This window comes from Lycium ferocissimum, chromosome 4 (genome assembly GCF_029784015.1).
Source record: "Lycium ferocissimum isolate CSIRO_LF1 chromosome 4, AGI_CSIRO_Lferr_CH_V1, whole genome shotgun sequence".
In the NCBI taxonomy this organism is placed as follows: Eukaryota; Viridiplantae; Streptophyta; class Magnoliopsida; order Solanales; family Solanaceae; genus Lycium; species Lycium ferocissimum.
Window position 1 is genome coordinate 34,363,886 of NC_081345.1, and position 20,225 is coordinate 34,384,110.

The following is a 20,225-nucleotide window of genomic DNA, read 5'->3' on the forward strand; positions in this document are numbered from 1 at the left end:
GTTTAATTTAGTTGGTATATTTTGTAAATAAGAAAAAATATCCTTATATTTTGTAATATAGAGTCTTAAGTAGTATTATTACGTCATTTTTCCTTTCATTTTCATAGAAAACTTGGGCATGGAGAAGAGGCTAAGCAGAGGATAAGGACGAGAAACACCAGGGGAACATGCCCACATGCCTTTGCACAAGGCATTTCGTGACTGAATTTCAACTGCTTGGAGACCCAAAATTTAAAATAAGTATAAATATGAAAATAAAAAAATAAAAATGTAAAAAATAAAAATGTTAGAATGGCTATGAATAAGAATTTGAACTTAATGAAATTAAATAAGAAATAAGTAAATGAGTGGACGCATTTGCAAAAAACTTATATCATAATCAATAAGTTACCTAAAATATTTCTCGATATCTTGTTTGTTTTAGAATAAGAAAGACTAGTCACTTTAACCAAGTAACTCCTTCCGTCCTAAGTTACATGCATATATCACAACTTTCATTTGGGCATCTGTCAAGTAACACCATTGATTTATAATTTAATTTTTTATATTTTTTAAATTTTTCAATGTATTTAACTATTCAAATCTTAAACATTAATGATATGTTTTCTCTGAGTCTAATCAATACTCCATTAAACTCAGTTAAATATTGTAATTTAAAATGGGACATATGAGTGTACATAAATGGCCGAGGAGGTTTTAGTTTAACTCATACGTTTATCTATATACATTTTCTCATAGTCAGCAATCATAGAATGGTGATTGGTTAATATATCTGACTATTCAATTGTGGTAAAGTAGATATGAATTATAATTGGTTAGTAAAGTAATTATGATTGAGCACTGGATGGTCAAAGAAGGATCCAACGCTGAGTACGGCCAAAGTAAATATCCAGCTGAGTCTAAAACTAACAGTTTGAACAAGTAGGGTGATTATCATTGAGCATTAATGATTGTTGTATTATTAGATTCAGTCAAAAGATGTATAAACAGCAAGTACCATATTAAAACATGTGCAATACTCATACTTTTTCAGGTATAGTACGCATTTTCTGGTTACCCATATAGTATCAGAATCCACCCGTGCAATTAATTCGAGTTTACGTGTAGTAAGATCCATCAAAAGGATGAATCGTTCCCTATTAAAAATTTATTCATTTCTAGTACTTGAACCTGTTTTTTTTTTGATACAGATGGAGGAATCTTATCTATTCTATAATATATATATTTTAGTGGAGTAAGGCAGTAAGCATGCATGGTAATATTTAGTACGTTCATATTCCGTGTCTTACAAAAATAACTCATCTATGGATGTTCTCAATTTTCTATTGAGTGACTAGGAGAAAAAAGTGTAAAAAACGTCCAATTAGAAATGTTAATGGAAAGTATTATGGATTGAAATTATATTGAGCTAAAACTCAAGGATAAGACAATTATCCGTCTTCTTAATTAGGTGTGCAAGTTCAATTATCACAGTTAATGTTCTTTTCCCCTTTGCCTTTGCAATTTTAACTTCTATATATATATATATATAATGCGAAAGAGAATTACACAAGTAAGATTAACAACTTCAAAGACAAGACAAATGATCTCTAAATATTAAAATACATTTTAAGTATGATTACATTTTCAACATAATATACATATAAGTTAAACCCTTAAATTACTTGGAGTTGGGACTTCCCCCGCCCCAAACGAAAAATATATTTTTTTAAAAGTATACTGACTTTCTGCCGTGGTTTCCACATATGTAAGGACATATAGTTAGTTCAATACAATGTATATATATCTCCTGCTAAGAGTCAAAATATATCCTATCCAAGTTTGAAACAATCGATGTGCGTTTGTTTCACTCTTTGGCCAATTGGATGAATCTCATCTGCCTTTCTGTTCTCATGGACTAAAGGAGTTGAATCTCTTGTTTCCCAAGTCACGTGGCATACATTGACTGAAAAAAAAAAAAAGAGGATTATTTCAGTTTTTTTTGTTTTTGTTTTTGTTTTTGTGTTTTTTTTTTATAATTTTTATAAGGGTAAAGAAAAAGAGATATTCCCTGTCCACTTTACTTGTCTATTTATTTCTAACTTTGATTTTGAAAAGAGTGAGTCGATTTCTAAATAATATTATTATGTATGTTCTCAATTATACATGATATATGATAAATTACACTCATCTTATAGTCAGTAAAGTAAGAAACTAAATGGAATTATAACAAAGTAAGATTTTCGAGCAGAAAGTCCATCAAAAACATTTCCAATGAGTAATTTTCACATGAAAAATCGTGCTTTTAGTTGTATTGGAATTGGGTGATATTGATTTCTTCCTCCTTTGATTTGAATGAAAAGTAGTCATGATTATTATCTCAACTACAATAACGGTGGCCATGACAGCCTTTTTACCTTTTCAAACTCCCTCTTTGTACTTTTTGTAACGCTGGTTTTGGTGGGAGAAGGTTTAAATTGTGGCTATTATATAAAGTCTTACTGTTTCAAATGTGAAAGCATTGAATATGGATGCACAATTAAAATTATCCAGGACACTTTACTTAATGTTGAGAATATAGGTCTATACCAATTAATTGCTTCACAAGATCTTTTACCAATAATCCAAATAGCTGCTAGTTTCCCACTGAAAATAGCAGAGGGTAAACAATATAATACATACATATACAGTAAAGTATGTATTAATAGTACATACACATATATAGTAATTTATAAACTTTATACAACAGACGTGTTCAGACGGGCAGGGAAGGCACAGAATCTAACAATTATTACTACTAAATAGATATATATCAAATATTTTATTACTTCACTTTACTTTTATTTCCATCAACACCTCCATTATTACACATTTGGCACTTAGTGGCTACCGAGGCCTATTTAAGAAGGCACATCAGTGTTTGTTTCCTAATCCTAAGTCTTTCAAACTCCACAGTATCCTATATAAAAACAGGTACAAGTTTCTTTGAAGACTAAGAAAAAATGGTATCTAGAGTGGAAGAAGCAATGAAGATAAGGCAACAGGAGGTGAAAAATTACCAAGTACAGAAGCAGCTGATGCAATGCAACAAAGGAAAAACAAACAAGTTCAAGAGGAGCAGTTCCAATGTTGAAGAAGATGGTGTTTCTTCTGCTATTCTCTTGCTTGCTTGTATTGCGTGTGCCTCTTCCCACCACCTATATAATTAATATAGATTATCACCTTGTTAACCTAATATAATTAACTATGCAGCCATTAGTTATTATCCGCTCTGTTCCATTTTACATGACACTTCTTTTTTATAAGTTTTTCCGGCTGCTCAATATGTATGGTCCTTTTAATTAGTCATATTATAGAATAGTGACCTTTTTTTTTCCAGATAAGTTGTTGCTAGCTCAGACAAAGGCAGATTCAAAATTTGAACATTATTTCAGTTTTAGGTATGCCAAAAAGGAGTTAACTAGCAAATCAGACTAACAGATGATTAAGCATTAGTGACTCTCTTGCAGGAAGGAAGAGTTTTGTTTCTGAAGAAGTTCTATTTTGGACTTGTCGCACTGTCTCTCAATAAATTCTACTTTTACTGTTTCTTTACCTTATCGCAGAGTTTCCAAAGGCACAAGCATGAAAAAAGGGGAAGAAAAGAAGTGAGGAAAAAACAAAGAAAAAACAGACATTCTATCACTTCTCGTTATTCGTCCATCTTAGTTAGAACTTCAATCTAATAACACGAGACGCATATAAATTTTGAAAGAGTTTAAATTATACGCATTGATGACGTATTTACACAATAAGGTGAACAACAAGTATATTTTATGATGATATGTTAAATTACATTACGCTAATAATTTAAAAAAAAATATATTGTCATATAATTTAAGGATCATCGGAAAACCCCAAATTGCAGTAATACGACAAATAAAATAAGCAGCAGAAAGCAAGGGGACAATTTGTAGAACAGTCTGCGCATTGGATCATGCGGTACTGGTGGATCTCTTGCTACGCACATCCACATATGGGTTTAATTATCCCATTTAGCAACTCCAATTATTAGGAGCCTTGCAATCGGCCATTATTTTATATAGAACAAGTTGATATTGCTTGCTTCAAGACCACATAAACGAACTTCAATATTTGTTGTGGTATGGAAACCTTTGCATTTGTTCTCTATCCCCCTAATTAAGCCTCATTTTCCCATAGATTCATATGGAAGGATGAAGACGGATTCAAATGAAGCCACATGAATATATAGTAAGGATTTTACAGCCGACCTCAGCTAGATTGGGATTGAAGCGTAATTGTTATTGTTATCGTTATTCACGAAATTCCTTTAGATAACAAAAGTTTTAAAATGCTAGAGATAAAAATGACAGACAATATTAATGATTGTTTACCCCCAAAAGTGGATAACAATTAAATTTGTAAGTGGTTGATAGGATATGTGGTTAGATTAATTGATAGTATAAAATAGTAGCAACTAAATAGCAATATATTGATATATACAAGCGAAGGAAATCAAGAAAGACAAGTTGACAAGCTCTGCAAACTGTTTTGGTCTGGAAGATGTTCCTCTTAACCGAGCCAAAATACTTAAGAAGATTCCACTGCCACTTTTCTGATTACAAATGTATATAATAATGAAAAAACTAAACTACAAAAGGAAGGGGTGGTTCTCTATTTATAGCTAACAACAAATAGGCTCAGTACAATGCAAGAAAAGTCTTTCTAGAAAAAACACTAAAATGGATAAGGTTGCGTCCATACGGTCTGACACCCGTACTGTTGTCAGCACAAATGGCGGAACGGTCAGATGACGTGTGACCTGCTCCATAACTGATTATCCGAACCTATATTGAGTGTGCTCTATTAGGCTCGGGTTTTCCGTGTTCCTTAGAATACATTTGGTTTTGACGCAGAGTTGAATGTACTCACGACCCCTCAGTCTTCGTTCTTATCAGTTGTTACGACCCTACTCTCCCTCGTTCTCCTATCAAACGCCTCTAAACTTTACCCGGCTTTTACAGGGCACAAGTTGTATCGGTTTTTACCGTATACAAATAACTAATTCAATAATGCCAAAAGGCTTCAAAATCCAAGAGTCTTTAATTTGGAACTTCATTCTTGAATCATGGACAATAGGCAAAGGAAAGAATCTCAGGATCATTTTCAAACAGAAGCATGTCCTCTTCTAACAAATTAACTGATGCCTCCATACCATCTCCATCTTTAGTCCCCATTAATATCACCAAATTCTTGAAAGATCTAATTGGACTGCAAACCCATTCAGGCTTACCCCATCCAAAATCCACTTCATACACTGGAAATCTACACCAACTTGTAAAATTACATACTTCTAAATCTCCCTTCAAAAAATCTCTCACTGTTGTTTCTACTGAATCACCATCCAATCTTGATTTTTGTTGCTCTGACTCTTCAAAATTACTATCGAGTGCATTAGCATTTTTGGAGGGTCCACGCAAGACGTTCATATTTTTTCGTCCCTTGATAACATTATCCACATAATCTGCATTGATATCCCTAATTGATTTGTTCAGTTTTTCCACCAGTATTGTCATGTTAATGTTACTATCGTCCCCTGCATTTTGCTCTGTTTGTAGCAATGCAGGGGCTATTGCAACTGTCCAGTAATTTCCAAAAGTGTGATTTGGCACTGGTGGTTCCATCCTTTGCCTTACGTTCACTGCATGAACTGCTACACAAATTTTTGCTGCTTTTGGCTTTGATCTATAAAGGGCGAGGACGCGCCTCCATATGAGAGCTGAAACGGCTTCAACTCGAGTTGGAAACTTGAAATTTTCGTCTAATGAACCAATAATTCCTTTTGATGCTTTATTTTTCAGGGCTAGTATAGAAGATGAATCGAAAATAAATCTTTTTGTCACGATTGTTTTGTTAGTTATTCCAGTGTCATGAGAATAACGGGGTATTTCTCTAGGAGGAAAATTTTTTGCTGAATCAAAAATTGGAGGAGGGACAGTGTTAGTATTTTCACTATTGGTATTTAAAGATTTGGAAGCCCATGAATTCAAGAAAGCAACTACTGAAGTTCCATCAGCAATCTTGTGCGAAACGCACACACCTATGGCAAAGCCACCACACCTGAAGAGAGGATACAAAAAACAAAAAATGTTTAGGAAGCACGCTTTTAATTAGTACTTAATTATATTAGGTCTCAGCTCACCCTCTTACATTATGGCAGCCTCATGATTCCTTTTTAATGGGTAAAACACGTGAAAATATTTTTGTCATGACCTCTTTGTTTTAATATACCATGTCAAAGTGTGACCATCTCATGTAAATGTTTAATCTACTAGAGAGACTACAGTATTAATTAATGTACTTAATCATTATTACTATGTCTCAACATATCAAAGTATAGAAAAAATAAGGTTTTCTCTTTTCTCCCAAACTTGATTGGCCGTAGCTAGAGAACGCAAGGGATTCATCCAAACTCATTTTGCCGAAAAATTATACTGCATATAGAAAGTCAAAATTATGTTTATGTATATACTATTATTGATGTTACTTCTTGGTTTCCACGTGTATTTACTTTTTTGCATTTTAGATTATCTTAGCGAAAATTCTGATTCCACCACTGTTTATAAAGATTTTGGTCTAGTCACTCTATGTTTTTTACTTTGTTAACAAAATCAGCCACCGCTAATGGTGATTTTTTTTTTTTTTTTTTTTTTTTGTTTAGTTAGAAAGAAAGAATAAAATACACAGACCTGAATAAATTGGCTTGAGCAGCTACAAGCACTTCCCTCTCATCTCCTTTTTGCTTCAGCTGCTTACCCCAATTGCCAGTGGGCTCAAAGGGCAGCAACTGATTCAATAACTTCACATTTGAAGTTCCAATGATTTGGGAAATATTACAATTAACTATAGCTTCAATGAACTCTGCCCCCTCATCACTGCACTCAACAACAGAATAGTCATCTCTGAATGTGCCAGCCAATGGATAGTACTCGCTTAGGCACTCAGCTAGGGATTTCTTCAGCATGCATAGCTTTTGATCTCTGGTAATAATATTTGTAGTACTAGTAAGGTAGAAAAGTAGAACAGGGATGTAAATAGGAGGTGCATTTTGGTCAATAGAAGAGAGAATGTAGTTTCTAAGGTGATTAGGTGTTGGACGCAATGGTTTAATTGTCTCCCTACATACAACTTCAACATTAGTACTTACCATAACCATTGTGTCTTATTAGCTAATTTTATTGCTATAAACTAGAAAGTATGCTTCTATGAGATAATTTGGTGTTGAGTCTTAAAATTCATGAGCTCATGTATATAGTACATAGGGACTGCAAGAGAAAATACCACAATAATGTCAATTCCAATTCATGACCATGTCAAACTGAGTAATCTATATGTAATACAAACTTTGACTTATTTATTTGGCTATTAGAGATTCTTGTCACTTTTTGCGTCTACTAGTTTTGATAAGCTATTGCAGCGAAGCGGCAAGTATAACCATTGCTTAAAAAAGTTGGACTGCTCAGTATATTTCTCTAGCCTTTCTTGATTCTTAGCTAGTAGTAATACTATATATTTACTTTTGGATTTCGAATAAATCTTATTAGAGAATCTTTAGACTAAGCAGCTTTGCCATTGTCGGATAGGAGATTTTCTTTTCGGGGCTGGAATTGAATCACTAGTGAAAGATCAGTATAGGATATGCATGGTCCAAATGCAAAAGATAAAAATTAAGGAATATTTTCATCATTTAAATAAAAAAATAACTACCAAGATGCATGGTCCGAATGCAAAAGATAAATTAAGGAAGTTTTTAAGAAATTCATTACATAGTGGGATCATGGAAGGAGAAGGGCAAATGGGATAATGAGAATGGAACTGACTTTTATTGTATAAGAGACTCTCACTGATACCACTAGACTATAAATCTTGATGTTAAAATATTTTTTCAACATTCAAATAAATGTGGATTAAGATAATGTAGATTAGGCCTACAAATTGGAGCATGTTGCGTTGTTGCCGGCCTTGACTAAATTGAATTATTATATTTTAATTTTAATTAGCAAATAAACTGATTCCTGAGCTCAATGCTTAGCTAATGACTCCTAGCTGTTAAACTTGAGGGTTTGTTTGCTATTTTGACTAACTTGAGGAATCATTTTTGACATTTAGAAAAAGTTCTAAGGTCTAGTAACGATTCTGCTCACTTTCATTTCCACCTCCACAGAACCACAGCTTTCTCTCTCAAACACGCACTCTTTGGTCTACGCGCCACCGACGCGCCGTCGGATCGTCGCCGGCAACCGTCCTTCTCCAGTTTCTCGATATTTATTTGTTCGTTCGTCCTTCCAGAAGTGGATCTAAATTTTAATGTGGAATATTACTTAAATTGATAAAATTAAAAGCTTTTCGACTATATTTTGTTAATTTCTTCTAAAGTAGGCTACTTTTTATGCAGACTGTTGCTTCTGAGGAACTAGTGACTGCAAGTGATTTTTGAAAGATTTGAGAGCAGCTTCTGTTTAAGGTATGCATCTGAACTTCTGAAGCATTAGGGGACTATACGATATGATATGTTTTCCCTGTTTTTTTATCTGTTCATAGAGAAATATGTTAGTTTGAGTAATGAGTACTTTTATGTAAATTCAGTATACCAGATGTAGCCTGCAAAGTTGATGGATCTTAGAAGAAAAGAGTACTAGTGAAATTGGACCCTCAAATCAAATTTCTGGAAATCTAAATAATGTTAAAACATACTAGTGACAGCATGCATTTTTGATAGACATGAAGATGTAATAAATCAGTTGTTTGGGAATTGGGCTTTAGGAATATCTTGGACTTCCTGTAAATGACAGAAATTTGAAGTTATTTTTTTTTAATCTGAAGAGTAATGCATTGAAAGGGAAGCTGATGTTTTAGATCGTTCCATTTTGTGCACAGATGGATTGACTTCTCTAGGCATTAGAGGTTCAGAGCAATTGACCCTTTGAATGTTCTCACAGCTAAAACAAATGAAATGTCACAAAAGGGGGGAAGAACCAGTGAATTTCATTAGTTTTCGCTTAGAAATAGAACAAAGCAGCTAAATGGATGTTTTGTTAATCGGTTGACTTTTCTAGGCATTAGAGGTTTACAGCAATTGACCCTTCCAATGTTCTCTCGGCTAAAACAAATGCAGTGTCATAAAAAAGGGGGAAGAATCAGTGAATTATAGTTTAGCTGCTTAGGAAATAGGCAAAAGTAGCTTAAATGGGGTAAAGTTTTAGCTCATTTCGTTAGTGAACTGTAAATACCGAGATTATTAATGAAATTAGCTGGTAGGCAGCATGCGTATTAGCCTATTAAACTTTCAAAAAAAAAAAAAAAAAGAATTGGAAAAGAAAATAGAGCCCCTTTCTCTTTAATCGATCTTTAATTGAGACTCAAGAGGTCCCTTTGCGTCTTTCTCCCACAGAAACCATTACTCAGAAAGTGCAGTCATTTGGCAAGAAAGCATGTGTATAGCCGTATTCATATGGAAAGTCCATCCTCTCTATCCGTTCCTCCTATTCCTTAACAGAGATGAATACCACGACCGTCCAACGAAACCTTTGGCATGGTGGGAAGATAGTGATATACTTGGTGGAAGGGATGAACTTGCTGGTGGGACTTGGCTGGCTTGTACTCGCTCCGGAAGAGTTGCTTTCCTTACTAATGTTCGCGAAATCAAATCAAATTCAGACGCCAAGAGTAGAGGAGACCTTCCTGTTCGATTCTTGAAGAGTGATCGGAGCCCTCATGATTTTTCAGAGCAACTTTTGAGAGAAGCGGGTGAATATAATGGTTTTAACTTGATAGTAGCTGATCTTTGTTCGATGACCATGGTTTATATAACCAACCGACCAAAAGACAGCGGTATGTCCGTGACTGAGGTTTCACCCGGTATTCATGTTTTATCAAACGCAACACTAGACTCTCCATGGCCTAAGTCTCGACGGCTGGAATGTAGTTTCAAGCAATTATTGGATGAATATGGCGAATCTGAAATTCCAATAGGACAGGCAGCTGAAAGAATAATGAGGGACTCGGCTAAAGAAGATAGCAACCTGACAGGCATCTATCCCCCTGAGTGGGAGTACCAGTTGAGCTCCATATTCGTTGACACTGAAACGTCCAAGGGGCGTTACGGCACAAGAAGCACTTCTTCACTGGCAGTGAGAAGTTCTAGTGAGGCAACTTTTTATGAACTGTATCTTGAGAAGGATGTATGGAAGGAGCAGCGAATGACCTTTGTGATTGAAAAAATGAGAGAAGGTGTTGTTTCTACATCCTAAGGCGTTCTTCAAACATGAACTACCAATATCCAGACAAGCCAATGTTTGTGATCTTTTCCATGGACAAAGCGCAGAGTTTTCTTCCTGTACTAAATCTGCATAATCAAATAATATTTCAATTGTACTACTGTTGAATACTCATTCATTTATCTTGCTCCAGAACCTCCTTGCACAATCCGCTATGGATGATGGCATGATGCGGTGGTTCTGCTTATTAAGAGTATCCTATTAGTGTATATCTAAATCTTAGCTGCTGGCATTAGAATAAGTGTTGCAGCTAGTGTTGTAATATGAATGTACTAGTAAACGTGCACTTGCCAAGCACTGATACTGATTTATTAAAGGCATGATTAAAGAAAAAAAAATGCAAATACAGAAAGAAATGCTACTTCTGGATTCATCAGACATAAATGGAATATGAGCTTCATTTTCTGAAGCTAATGAAGCACATCCTCTATGGGCTGCGGTATATAAGGATGATCCGCCACTAAAACACATAGATGAAGTGGTTGACAAAATTATTGTTTCTGGATATTGTTGTAAATAAATTTGGCTTCATAAACTTGATAAAATATAATAATATTTGGCTTCATAAATTTGGTGATGTTTTGAGGGGAAGGAAGAGAACATTTTGTTGCTGAAGAATAGATGTATCCAAGGTTAAAAAATTTGGTGTAATGCTGAACTTTCTAATGATCTTTGATTTAATGCTGGATTTTCTGGAATCCTTACAGCTTTAGAGGATTCCTATCTAGCTTTGTTGTACGTTGTCTCAGTATCAGCTTGGTACTAAGTTTATATTAATAACTTTACTTATCAAAGAAAAAAAAAAAAAAGGGTTAGCTTCTGCAGGATGCTTGCATGAAGGGTAAAATATTTTAGTTGTTAATGGTTGATTGAAACTCATAGAATCTGTTTTCCCTGTTCTTTTATTAGATTAAATGTCAAATGATGTGGAAGATCCTAAAGGTGGAGATGCCAGAATTTCTTTGGATGCTTCTTCACCGTCTCCTAGTCACCAACCAAGTTGGTATAGTGGCTTACTTGAGCAGGCATCGGTTTATGGTATAGCTGCAGGGTACTGTCTTTCAGCATCGTTGCTCTCCATCATTAACAAGTGGGCCATAATGAAATTTCCTTACCCCGGAGCTCTAACTGCATTGCAGTACTTCACAAGTGCAGCTGGAGTTCTCATGTGCGGATGGCTCAAGCTTATAGAACACGATAAACTTGATCTTCTAACAATGTGGCGATTTCTACCTGCAGCAATTATATTCTACTTATCTCTTTTCACGAACAGTGAGCTTCTCCTCCATGCCAATGTTGATACTTTTATTGTCTTCAGATCAGCAGTCCCCATCTTTGTTGCAATAGGAGAGACCCTCTACCTGCACCAGCCGTGGCCCGCAATGAAAACGTGGTTTTCACTTGGTACAATATTTGCTGGTAGCGTGCTCTATGTCAGTACAGATTACCAGTTCACGCTTACAGCTTACAGCTGGGCAGTGGCCTATTTAGTGAGCATGTCTATTGATTTTGTTTACATCAAGCACGTGGTTATGACGATTGGTCTAAACACATGGGGCCTTGTGCTGTACAACAATCTTGAGGCTTTGCTGCTTTTTCCTATAGAGCTGCTTATCATGGGTGAATTAAAGAAAATTAAGCATGAAATTGAGGACGAGTCTGATTGGCACAGCTTTCAAGTGGTGTTACCAGTAGCCCTGTCGTGTTTGTTTGGTTTAGCCATCTCTTTCTTTGGATTTTCTTGCCGTAGAGCAATCTCTGCTACGGGATTTACTGTTCTTGGCATAGTTAATAAACTTTTGACAGTGGTGATAAATCTAGTTATATGGGATAAACACTCCAAACTTATTGGAACAGTGGGGCTGTTGATCTGCATGTCTGGTGGCGTTATGTACCAGCAGTCTACAAGTAACAAGCCCAAGGCTGTGAAAGATGTAAATCCACAAGAAGCTGACGAGGAGGAGCAACAGAAGCTGATTGAAATGCAAAGCAACACGCAGAGCAGTGACAATCAGAAGCAAGGTATAGAATCCGGAGATGGGAAACAATAACTCATTCTTGGAATTTCTTTCTTCATTCTTTTGTTGAATATTCAATTATAAGCTTCATGGAAACCATCCTCTTAATTTAAGTGCCAGATGGGGTAACTTCCAGATCATTGTAATAGGAAGCAGCTTTTGCGAATGGAAAAGCAATTGTAGAGATGTGATTTGTTCTTTGTTTTCACGGCTACAAACTCAACAGCCTATCTCAACTGACCAAAACTGCATATTGCGTCTATTCAACATAGTTTACATTCCTCTTCAAAAATTCTTAAGTGAGCTACTTTCGTCATTCCAAAGGTGGGAGATGGCAGATGAATATTTGAACTATTCTAATATGCAGATCTGTCCGTAAGACATGTTTGGAAGGGACCAAGGACTGCTCTTCTAACTAATTTGTCGACGTTGAGATAAACACCATCACAATGTTCTAGATAGGAAAAGACGGCAGGAGAGGAGGTTGGGACCAGGGTGGAGGGAGTTGTCTCGCTATTATGTTCAAATTGGGCAACTTTGTGTAAGCTGCTGCATCTTTTTGTCATATTATATTTTGTCCTTTGTATATCCTTGGGACCTACCCTAGTAAATGAATTGAAAAGAGAATATTTCAATCAAGCAGCATGGGGAGAAAGTTCACTTTGTTTAAATATAAGCAAGTCTTACGTAACTAATGTAGATTGTGTGAAACACATTGTAAAGTTTTTCAAAAGAACAAAGAGAATGTGTGCAAGGAAAATGTAGAGTACCTTGAGAACTACAACGAATTAACAACCAACATAACAATTATAAATTTAATTCTGTAGTTTGACATCAAGTTGGAAAAATCACAACCCAGTAGCGAACCTCTCCATAAACAGGCCAACCATGCCAAAAATGATAAAATTACACCGCAGTATTTTATTTTTTTATTACAGAAGCCGAATACGAGATACTACTCTCCATCTCTTACAGTTAAGATCAAACCTCCAAAACTTCACTGAAGAATCATATAACGCTAAGGTATTATTCCACCAACCAAGGTTCTTGAACTGGTGCCCATGCACTTAATTCACCTTCTTTAAACCAAAGAGCTGCACAAAAAAAAAAAAAACACCAATTAAATGACAATCAAGGCCAACTTATTTTTATCTAGAAGAACAAACTAAAGTACTCTGCTAAAGACTTCAGTTTCATTTGCCAGAGAACGAATTTCCAAGAACTACCACTCACTACCCACTATATATAAGTAGACAAATCTTGAATTAGAGGGAAAAACAACTTGTCAGCCATCTTACTGAACACACATCCTAGCTGTACGTGATCTTTTACTTCTAGCCACCACAAATCATAAAAACTACAAGCATGTAAGATATGAACAAGCAAGGGTCAGCCTGCACGCACATTTTTTTAGAAACTTTTTCTCATTTGCTGTTTAAAAGCCGAAATTGTGAGGCAAACCATAGGCCTCTAAGGTGTGATGTAATTCTTCGAATTCTACACTTACTATGAAACCTTATCAAAAAAGAAGATTTTAACTTTTACTATAAAATTATAGAACTAGACCATAAAAGGAGCAACAAGTACAACGTCATCATGCACTTAACTTCATGTTGGGTCTTTCCTCGGATTTCTTCTCTACTAATAGATTCAGTTGTCAGCACTCAAGGAAATATGAAAAAGAAAAAAGTGAACAGGCGCAAAAAGAGGAGTGACGATGGTGAGAGAGACAATAGACAGAGACTGAAGCAGTGAATTGGAGGGCATATTTACTGAAACTTCTTTTCCTCCAGATACACAATTGCAGAGTGTGAATACACATGAAATCAATAAATCAACAATTCCTCAATGGCTCAATCACTATGGTGCAAAAAATGAACATTAGTGTCTCCTTATTGGAGAAAAACCAATCCGGTGAAGGCACTCAAAGCAAGACCCTCAACCTTGAGCTAGGATGCCCCCGGGTGAAGGTTGTACTGTGCCATTATCATCTTTAGACCATAACATAAGCTCATTTTTTGTTCAATTAAAGACATATGCTACAGCAGTAAAATTTCTAAACCTTTTTATTAGGTGCCTATCCACACAATTTGATATATCATATCAGAGTCCTTTGTGAGTAAAACTTTAGATCTTTCCTTTGCTTAATTATCAAATAGAAGACTGTAGAGGATCATTTTAATGACTTTTTGCAGTAAGTTGAAGTACGTTGTTGGTGCTAACTTTATAAATATTACCTTATTTATCAAAAAAAAAAATATATATATATATCAGAGAGGTCTTTGCTTTCTCTCATGATATTAAAACTGAAGTCACCACTGTTCAATCTGTAAGATTCTGTATAAGTCCAATTCATGTTAAACTAACAGCTCAAAGCAGGTGACTACATTTAGTGACATGTGGGGGAAGCCACATTAAGTTAATTCTACATGCTACTCAACTACTTGTGCCAAACTAGGAAAAAACTTACCTATTTCACGCTTGCCATTGTCGGGGCTATCACTTCCATGTACCACATTTCTGCACATAGATTTCCATCAAAATATTGTTAATTAAACAACATTAAAAGCTTCCATCCATGACTTGGTACTTGCTGAACATAAACAAATAAACAACATAATAAATATCTATGGCTCTACCTTCCAGTTTGAACAGCAAGGTCTCCTCTAATTGTGCCTGGCTCAGCATTCAGAGGATTAGTTGCTCCTATTAGCTTACGTGCTGAAGCAACAACACCAACACCCTCCCAAGCCTTGCCAAAAATAAATACAATTTAAAAGATTGGGAAAATAAAAATATTGTTAGGAGACAATATACAGTCTAAAACTCTTGCAATTTTCAGATTGCTGAGGTAATTGATTGGTTTGACTTAGTGAATGAAAGCAACAATCTAAATGAAAAGAAATTCTACCATACAGACAACAGGACCAGATGTAATGTAGTCAATCAGCTTGGGGAAGAACGGTTTGGACTGTAGGTCCTTGTAATGCTCCTGTAACAATTGAAAACTTATAAGCAACTTTACCAACAGCACAATTAATAGGGATGAATTGACTTAGCAATTTCAACTCTCTTTTGGTTGATATAGCAAAGATAATCATAGCACTGTTCGAGAAAATACAAAAGAATTCTCAATAGTATAAATGGAAGCAATTGGATCGTAAGAAGCTTCCTTAGCACCCAACCCCACCCTTAAAGATTGCTTCTGGCAAGTAAACTGCCACTCCTTAATTATTACAGAATTACTTGTTTTTCCTATTATTTTCATGTCTTGCGGTCCAAACAACATAAAATTTTGAAATTACATTTTGTCCAACTTTATAATTCCAATCTTCATGTCGAGGTGCGCGCAAGCTGGCCCCGACACCACGGTTATTAAAAAAAAAAAAAATCCAATCTTCATATATTACAAATATAATTTATGTTGTCAACTGGAACTAAGCATTCGCTTGCAAGTTTAGAAAGTGTAATTGTGAATTAAATGAACCTCAATAGATAAGATGAAAACTTTGGGACATCTAAAAGGAAACATCCCTTCTATTTTTAACTAGAGGTTTCGGGTTCGAGCCTGGGAATGGAGTTGCCTTTGGTAAGGAGCGCTAGCTCGCAAAGTGGGACTTTCCGGAGTGAATATGGATTAGTCGGGTACAGGATACCTGGCGCAAAACCAAATAAAAATCCGTGAAGAGGGATTATTGACACCCAAGTAAAGGTCAAGAAGGCAAACCTCTGCCAATTCTTTGGGGCACTGGAAAAGCTTTAATCCAGTAAGCTTAAACCCTTTTCTCTCAAATCTGGATATAATTTCTCCAACCTATAACAATATTTAGGTTACATATGTTCAACATTCAAACAGCAATTCAAAAACATAAAGTTAAAGTTTTTCCAATAATCCGAACTCAAAGAATGAAGAATATAGTGAAGCGTACAAGGCCTCTTTGAACACCATCGGGCTTAATCATGATATAAGTCTGCTCCACTTCTTCCTGAACACAAAATCCCAAAAAAAAAAAAAAAAACACAAACATCAAACAATCAACAAACCTTACAACAACAACAACATATCCAGTGTAATCCCACAAGTGGTTTCAGGGGAGGGTAGGATATACGTAGACCTTACCTCTATACCCATTTGGAAAATTTAACAAAATTAGACTTTTTTGTTGCACCAAGTTGTCAATTTACCGCAACATTTCTATAGGGGCAGAAGAAAAAGGAAGTGGGTGGCAAAAATCTTTAATGTGTAGTCAATAATCATACTTGTTATTGCATATATGTAGTGAGAGTAAGAAGATAAAAAGAATTTAGTGTACCATGGAAGCAACCAAATGGGGTAGGAAACTATGGACATTCCTTTTGGGGGCATATGATGAGAAAAGATGAAATGCTGATTGCAATGCGGCTAAGGGGCTATGCTTCTGGACTGCTTTCGGGGTAAACCTGAAGGAACCAAAATTCGTGGTTTTGGAAGAAAGTGAAGAAGAAACACAAGAAGCAATGGTGAGACACTCCATTTCTGCTCTTCCTATTCAATTACCTCTATAACTCTACAACTCTCTTTCCCTTATCTACTTTTGGATGCTCCCTCACTGTGTGACAATTAAAGTAATTTTTTTTTATAAATATTACTCCCTCCATGCGAGAGATTATCTTAGTCTGAATTGATACGAAGATTAAAAAATAAAGAATACTTTTGAAACAAGTTTTAAATATTTTTGTGGTAGTGAATCAATTTGATAAATTTAAATTATTTTTAAATATAAAAAATAAGGTAATGCTAAATGGGCAGAATCATATGAGCAGAAAATGGACATAAAAGTTAAAAAGTTTATATTGTCCTTATTAGTTTTTGGCTTCAATTACTCTTATTTCCCTCCAAAAAAGTTATAATTACTATCTTAGCGTGTTTACCTTTTTATCTTCCTAATACATTAGATATCGAAATTAAATTTATATTTATAAAAACTTTAGGGTTAAATTATATAAATTGAATTTGAATAAATATTAAATTCAACTGAAAATTCTTACTTGTAAGAATTTCTAACAGAAATGTTGAAAATTTATTTTTAGTTAATTTAATTAAAAATGAACCACTATCTTAAACTAACTCTTCTGCATTTTACATACTCATCATGTGTACATGCTAAAAGTAAGCAATTAACTTATAACTCACAATTTTGCATACGCGTTCTTATATATTTTAAATTTAAATAATTTTCTCTCTTGCATTATGATATATGATGCTATACTTTAAAAGTAAATAATTGACTCCCTTAATATACACGCTTGCATTATGAATTCACACACACACACATACTTAAATACTAGATGATTTACCATCTCATATTTGAAGTTTTATTTTTCTTATATTAAGAATTATGTTAATTGACTTAAATAAATACTAATTTAATTCAAAATAATATATTCAAATTGTATTATTCTTAACCTTATATTACATCTATGGCCGATTTTAATTACCATTTCTATTCTACATTATCCTATCTACCTTTTAAATCTAATAAATTGATATATATGCAATTTATTAGCATGTTCTTTTATGTTACCTAACTTATTATTACATTGTCTTTTTTATTTAATTATGTGTGTTTTTATTTTTAATGCATATTAAATTAATTAAAAATACATTTTTTGCGGGATTTTTATTAAGTGCTGAAATTCAAATGTGATAAATCACTTTACATAAAGGATAAAGATCAGTCTACATAAGATAATGTTAAGTTTAAAATAAATGGTTTAAATCATCGATAATATACAACAACATAACGTTGGATGATTTGGTTAAATATATTGTAACTACATTATCGCACAAGACATTAACTACTATATGACAACAAGTTTGTATGTATAGTTTAGCTACATAAGTGACTAAATGTGAGTAAATAGTTAATTTGTTGTTATAATTAAATCGAAACAAGTAATTATACATGTTAACAAATGTATTACTTTGTGTCATAGTTCTATCACAAAAAAAGAAAGAAAGTATTATAACTGTTAATTCTTTAAATTTTTTTCTGAGTCTTATAGTTGACTTAGTTGATCATCAGATGATTGCATTTGACGGATTAACCAAGTTAAATCTTTGGTTAGCATTCAACAAACACAATGAAATTATACACGTATTTAAATGTACTGTCTTAGGCTATATTTCTAGCACGAAATTAGTTTCTACATATATAACTCTTTTTGTGATGTGTAGGTAGTCGACCAAGACCCATTTCTTCTATTTTTTAAGGAAAAACCAACATTTAATTAATGAAATGTAAGAAAAAATATTTTTTTAAAAAATTCATTAGTTTCACATTTTTAGACGAATTTCCGTGATTTTTAAAATTAAATATACTTAAGAATTTAGTTACAAATTTAATTTAACTCGTTATATTATCCTTTAATGACGTTTGTTTAAAAAAGAATTTGACACGGGCCAAACTCGAAACCGTGAACAGTCAGTCGCAAGGTTGGGCTACTTATCGCTGGGCTGAAATAACTTCATATGTCGAGTGAGATTAATTAAATTGTATTTATACATTTGAATAATTAGAGGGGTCTACTAACAAGATTAAGTTTATAAAAAAATGGTTTAAATCAATCCATAATAAAGGACAACATATGACATTGGTCGATTTACACAAGTGTATATGATAAAATTAATGATTATTATAACTACATTATCGCATGAGACGTTAGCTACTATACATCAATAAGTTCGTGTGTAGAAGTTAGCCACGTAGGTGAATAATGTGGGTAAGTAGTGAATTTGTTGTTATAATTCAACCAAACAGTGTAATTATACAAATTATCAGATGTGTTATCTTGTGTCGTAGTTCTATCACAAAAAGTTAGTATTATAGTCTAAATTCTTTATTTTTCTAATTTCTATAGTTAACTTTGCTGACCACCAGATGAATGCATTCGACAGATCAACCAAGTTAAATTATTTGTTAGCGTTCAACTACAAGCATTCAAATATGCTATCTTAGGCTACAGTTCTACCACAAAATAATTTTCTACATATATAACTCTTGTGTATAGATAGTAAACCAAAATTTGTTTCTTTCATTTTTTAAGAACCTAAATTTAATACAATTGTTAATTAATGGAACGTGAGAAAAATATAAAAAGATATTAATTTTACATATTTAGACAAATTTACTGATTTTAAAAGTAAATATATTTAAAACATTAATTACAAAATTTTGTTTAATTCATTATATTATTCTTTAACGATATATGTTCAAATTGATAAAGAACAAAATTTTGTGACACGGGCCAGACTTCAAATCAACCGATGATAGATAACAACATAGGACATTGCATGATCTACATAAGTGTCCATGGAAAAAAATAATGATTTAGCTAAATATATTGTAACTACATTACTGCACGAGACACTAGCTACTATACGACAATAAGTTCGTGTGTAGGAGTTAGCTACATGAGTGAGAAAATGTGGGTAAGTAGTGAAGTTGTTGTTATAATTCAACCAAAATAATGTGATTGTGCATTTTATCAAATGTATTATCTTGTGCCGTAGTTCTATCACCAAAAAAGTTAGTATTATAATCTTAATTTTTTTTCTTTTCATATTGTAGTTGACTTAGTTGCTCATCAGATGATTGCATTCGTCAAATCAACCACTTCAAATTTCTTATTAGCATTCAACAAAAATAATGTAATTGTACAAGTAATTAAATATAGCGTCTTGTGCTGCATTTATATCACAAAATTATTTTCTACATATCGAATCAACACATATATAACTCTTTTTATAGTATAGGTAGTAAGTCAAATCTTATTTCTTTAATTTTCTTAGAAGAAATGAAAAAATATTAGTGAAGGAATGTGAGAAAAATATAAAAAAAGATTAATTTCA

General features: G+C 33.8%; 5 protein-coding genes across 7 annotated transcripts in view; 2 read left to right on the top strand and 3 right to left on the bottom strand.

The window, feature by feature from the left end:
- Window positions 1-20,225, bottom strand: part of LOC132052483 (glyceraldehyde-3-phosphate dehydrogenase, cytosolic) — an 80,110-nt gene that overhangs the window by 15,726 nt on the left and 44,159 nt on the right. The window lies entirely within an intron of this gene.
- On the bottom strand, window positions 5,103-7,338 carry LOC132053660 (stemmadenine O-acetyltransferase-like). The gene is made up of 3 exons (XM_059445771.1): window positions 6,729-7,338; window positions 6,411-6,424; window positions 5,103-6,142 (listed from the first exon to the last, which is right to left on the bottom strand). The coding sequence occupies exons 1-3, from the start codon at window positions 7,193-7,195 to the stop codon at window positions 5,106-5,108; spliced, it is 1,518 nt and encodes a 505-aa protein (XP_059301754.1). The 5' UTR covers window positions 7,196-7,338; the 3' UTR covers window positions 5,103-5,105.
- Window positions 8,380-10,654, top strand: LOC132052480 (uncharacterized). The gene is made up of 2 exons (XM_059444042.1): window positions 8,380-8,503; window positions 9,431-10,654. Exon 2 carries the CDS (start codon window positions 9,471-9,473, stop codon window positions 10,287-10,289), a length of 819 nt encoding a protein of 272 aa, XP_059300025.1. The 5' UTR covers window positions 8,380-8,503; window positions 9,431-9,470; the 3' UTR covers window positions 10,290-10,654.
- On the top strand, window positions 8,425-12,994 carry LOC132052478 (GDP-mannose transporter GONST3-like). Its single transcript, XM_059444040.1, has 2 exons — window positions 8,425-8,503; window positions 11,226-12,994. Exon 2 carries the CDS (start codon window positions 11,231-11,233, stop codon window positions 12,365-12,367), a length of 1,137 nt encoding a protein of 378 aa, XP_059300023.1. The 5' UTR covers window positions 8,425-8,503; window positions 11,226-11,230; the 3' UTR covers window positions 12,368-12,994.
- LOC132052481 (nucleoside diphosphate kinase 2, chloroplastic) lies at window positions 13,120-16,896 on the bottom strand. Of its 2 annotated transcripts, none has more exons than XM_059444043.1 (7): window positions 16,648-16,896; window positions 16,264-16,320; window positions 16,062-16,148; window positions 15,246-15,326; window positions 14,974-15,086; window positions 14,805-14,854; window positions 13,120-13,428 (listed from the first exon to the last, which is right to left on the bottom strand). In XM_059444043.1, the coding sequence occupies exons 1-7, from the start codon at window positions 16,846-16,848 to the stop codon at window positions 13,361-13,363; spliced, it is 657 nt and encodes a 218-aa protein (XP_059300026.1). In that variant the 5' UTR covers window positions 16,849-16,896; the 3' UTR covers window positions 13,120-13,360. The 2 variants fall into 2 exon arrangements, with proteins under 2 accessions (XP_059300026.1, XP_059300027.1); XM_059444044.1 differs by lacking the exon at window positions 16,648-16,896 and adding an exon at window positions 16,455-16,610.